This window comes from Atractosteus spatula, chromosome 19 (assembly GCF_055471065.1).
Source record: "Atractosteus spatula isolate fAtrSpa1 chromosome 19, fAtrSpa1.hap1, whole genome shotgun sequence".
NCBI classification, from domain to species: domain Eukaryota; kingdom Metazoa; phylum Chordata; class Actinopteri; order Semionotiformes; family Lepisosteidae; genus Atractosteus; species Atractosteus spatula.
In genome coordinates this window covers 11,355,001-11,358,241 of record NC_142724.1, presented here as the reverse complement: position 1 = coordinate 11,358,241, position 3,241 = coordinate 11,355,001, and the positions used below count along the sequence as shown (strand labels likewise).

The 3,241-nt window shown below is 41.2% G+C and overlaps 1 protein-coding gene across 1 annotated transcript in view; it reads left to right on the top strand.

Annotated features, from left to right (window-relative positions):
- Positions 1-2,032: 2,032 nt before the first annotated feature.
- tshz2 (teashirt zinc finger homeobox 2) overlaps positions 2,033-3,241 on the top strand; it is a 79,682-nt gene continuing 78,473 nt past the window's right edge. Inside the window, exon 1 of the mRNA XM_088937650.1 lies at positions 2,033-2,456. Within this exon, the coding sequence (XP_088793776.1) occupies positions 2,417-2,456 (40 nt within the window). The 5' untranslated portion in view covers positions 2,033-2,416. The remainder of the gene's footprint in view (positions 2,457-3,241) is intronic.

The following is a 3,241-nucleotide window of genomic DNA, read 5'->3' as shown; positions in this document are numbered from 1 at the left end:
TCTTGTAGAAAAGTAACTCTCGGGATTAAAGCACGACTCCCTATCTTTCGGTACGGTGTTGCCGAGTTTACGGGCAATAGCATGAAGACCTTTCAGCCAGCTCCGTGCTCGCTTCCACGCACTCTTCTGAACACTTTTCATCGTTTTTCCACTTCATTAATTTTGGCCAGACATGAAAAAAACCATGCTTGCTATGACATCTCGATCACTATTTGTATCTAATACACTGCACTTAATTACAAGCTACAGATTTTGAAAGCCTTTGTCTTCCCTTTTTGTATACTGTACAGAGGGGAAGCGGCCATGCCCGTTCATTCCCGTCAGAGGTGGGTTAAATAAGTTGGACTTGGTTTCGACACCGACTGTACAGCAGCTCCAGAACGGTGCATTCTCGCAAATATCATGTAAGAGAATCGGGTTGTGTGAGGGCCTGTCAGTTTGAGCGGATTTCGTTCACAGTGAGTTAAAAGCTGTCAGACAGGTATGGCTGGGGTGGATTCAGAGCAATGATTGATAAACGTGGGTTCAGCTGGAGTTCAAGAGGAGCTTTAGACACAGCTAATGACTGACAGCTGTATGTTGCAAAGGAACAATCAGGGAATATTAAATTAACCCGGTAACAAAGTGGAATGGGGGCTTTCCTCTTTTACAACTTAATCCTGGCGTGTGCAGTCTCGTCAGAAACATGGTTAAGAAGTGCATTTTTAAGCGTTACAAATGTAGTTTAACATTGAACTCAAACGACCTGAGAAAGAGGTTCCGTTATACAGTACATATATAATAGCGTGAACCAAGCGCAGAGCGACCTAAGGTTCAGATTGTGACTGCAATTCAAAGACATCTCCTGCCGCTTTCAGTCTGATGCAGTAAAAGATATCTTTGCATTCGTGTTCTCCACTGTCTAATGGTTAGGTTTTTCACATTTTGTCGCCAAAGGATAACACTTTATTTATGGGTGACGCTTTGCATAATTCTAAACAATGCCTTGAACTTCAAACGCTCCGCTCCTGAAACAGCGCCTGTACAAGTAATGAAATTGAAATATTACATATTTATTACATCAGAGGAGAACGCGAGCATTGCACCATGTCTTTAAATGGTAAACTTCAATGGGAATGGTCTGTCTGGATTGATTGATTTGCATACTTCTGTTTGCTCCTTTTACTTCTTTTTCGCTTGCTATTGAAAATCGAGCGAATCACGTTTGCGGTGATTTGTCACTCAACATTGTGTATTTACACCGTAACTAAGGCTTTTAGTTTTAACATAACGGAGACTGCAACTGGATCACGTATAGCGGATATGTGGGAAAACAGCTTCCCGATACCTTTTGTACTTAAAATGAAAGCAATTCGTTTAAAAAAAAAACAACTCTTCACGTTAGCCCAACTACACGTCTCAAGCCTGGTGCTACTACAAAAACATTATGAACTTCGAAGGTTTTTTTTTTCCTTTCACACCATTTTGTATTTGTGAATGTACAGTACAGTCAGAAATACTAAAACCGGCAGTGAGCACGTGTGACGGTCATTTCTCATAATAACACAACAACGTATGACATGGTAAAAAAAAACCGGATTGTTTACAGTCGTGTTAGCACGAAAGCTGGAAAGAGAAATAACCGTTAAATGTCCGTCCACGGTCCCAAACAAAATGGAAATCTGACGTTTCAGTCTTGAGATCGGTGAAGGCGAAATGCGGTCTTGTAGTAGTGGACACTTCCTCCATCCGTCTTCCTACAGCGTCAGGTTTAAATAACATTAGTTTCTACAGCGTGCAGACTTTGTAATATGTGTATTTCTTGCCCAACTACCTCTCGCACCGCAGCAAAGCAGCACTTCCACAAAGTTTATAAAAATGGAACAGAGGATCTCTGTTTCTTTCTTGCGCTCTCTCCGATCGCTGTCTCTTTAATAAGCTTGTGGTTATCTAGTGTAACAAATGTCTCGCTGCCATCATCAAGTCCAGGCGAGGAGGGAGGAGTTTTTAATGTTCAGTTTGTTCTGTGGATCGATGTTTGCTGGCATCGCCTCACCCTGCCTGTGCTGTGTGAATGTTATAGTATTACATCCAAGCACTCCACTCTGTCCTTTCTTTACATGTATCACACACACAGAGAGAGACTGGCATCTGTCAGCAAGCGCTCCCAGCTTCGCTTAGCAAAAGGAGAAACAATCCGCCATAGATCGGGGGACATTAAAAACACCAAAAAGGGCTCCGATCTCTGATCTGCTTTTTGTCCCCCCCCCCCCCCCCACACCCCCTTCTTTTCTTCAGTCATTTCTGATACTGGATTAAAGGAAAGACCAAGAGTGCCGAGATCAAAAGAGAGGCTCTTTTCGTTCTGTATGGACTATCTGAGACCGCATACGCATTTTACCTGGGCAGAGTCAACGTGAGCTGCGAAGGTGCAAAGATGCCAAGGAGAAAACAACAAGCTCCGAAACGGGCAGCGGGTAAGAGGACACATCTTTTGGGGGCATCACACTTGTCCCTCGTTTTCTTTTATTTCTAAAAGTACACGTTCCGTCTTGCTCTTTCTTAGATCCTCCCCGTTCATAAGTCGCCAGTAACTTTATCTCCCCGAAACGGGGAGAGTGTTGTTCCTGTGTACATAAAAAAAAGATATTACACCCCGGATCCCCTTTTTTTTATTTAGGATTTAACTCTTGTACCTAGAATAAGGTGAACTGCGCTCCTGTGGTTAAACTCAGACGCTTTTGTGTGCGTGAAATCCACATCCGGCACTTTTTAGCTTCAGGTTCAAACAAGCTCCCGTATTTACTGATATTCTTTCCTTTGTTGGTTAATAGGAATGTTTATCAATATGACACTTATTGTACAGTTTATCTAAATTATTGTATAATCAAGAACTTTTTTCATTGTAAACTCGTCTGTTTAAATGTATAGAGTACATTTTTTTTTCAAAATTACTCTTTACCAAAATGTTTTAAATCAGTACTACTATTAACCATGATATGTTTTGTTTGACATGTACAGTATACATGTCTTCTAGGATCCTAGAAATGTACTCCTTAGGGTGTTTTCCTTAGAATTTTGTCTTTTAGCCTCGTAGTAGCGTCTAGTTTGAGCTGTATTGCTGTTCTTAATAATGCCTCAGGGAAACGATTTGAAATCGGTATACCTTTAACAACCAAGCAGACTAGGGAATCAATATAATAGTTAAATTTACAGTGGACTCCAATAGTCTTATCTGAAAATCAAAAGAAATTCGCGTAAT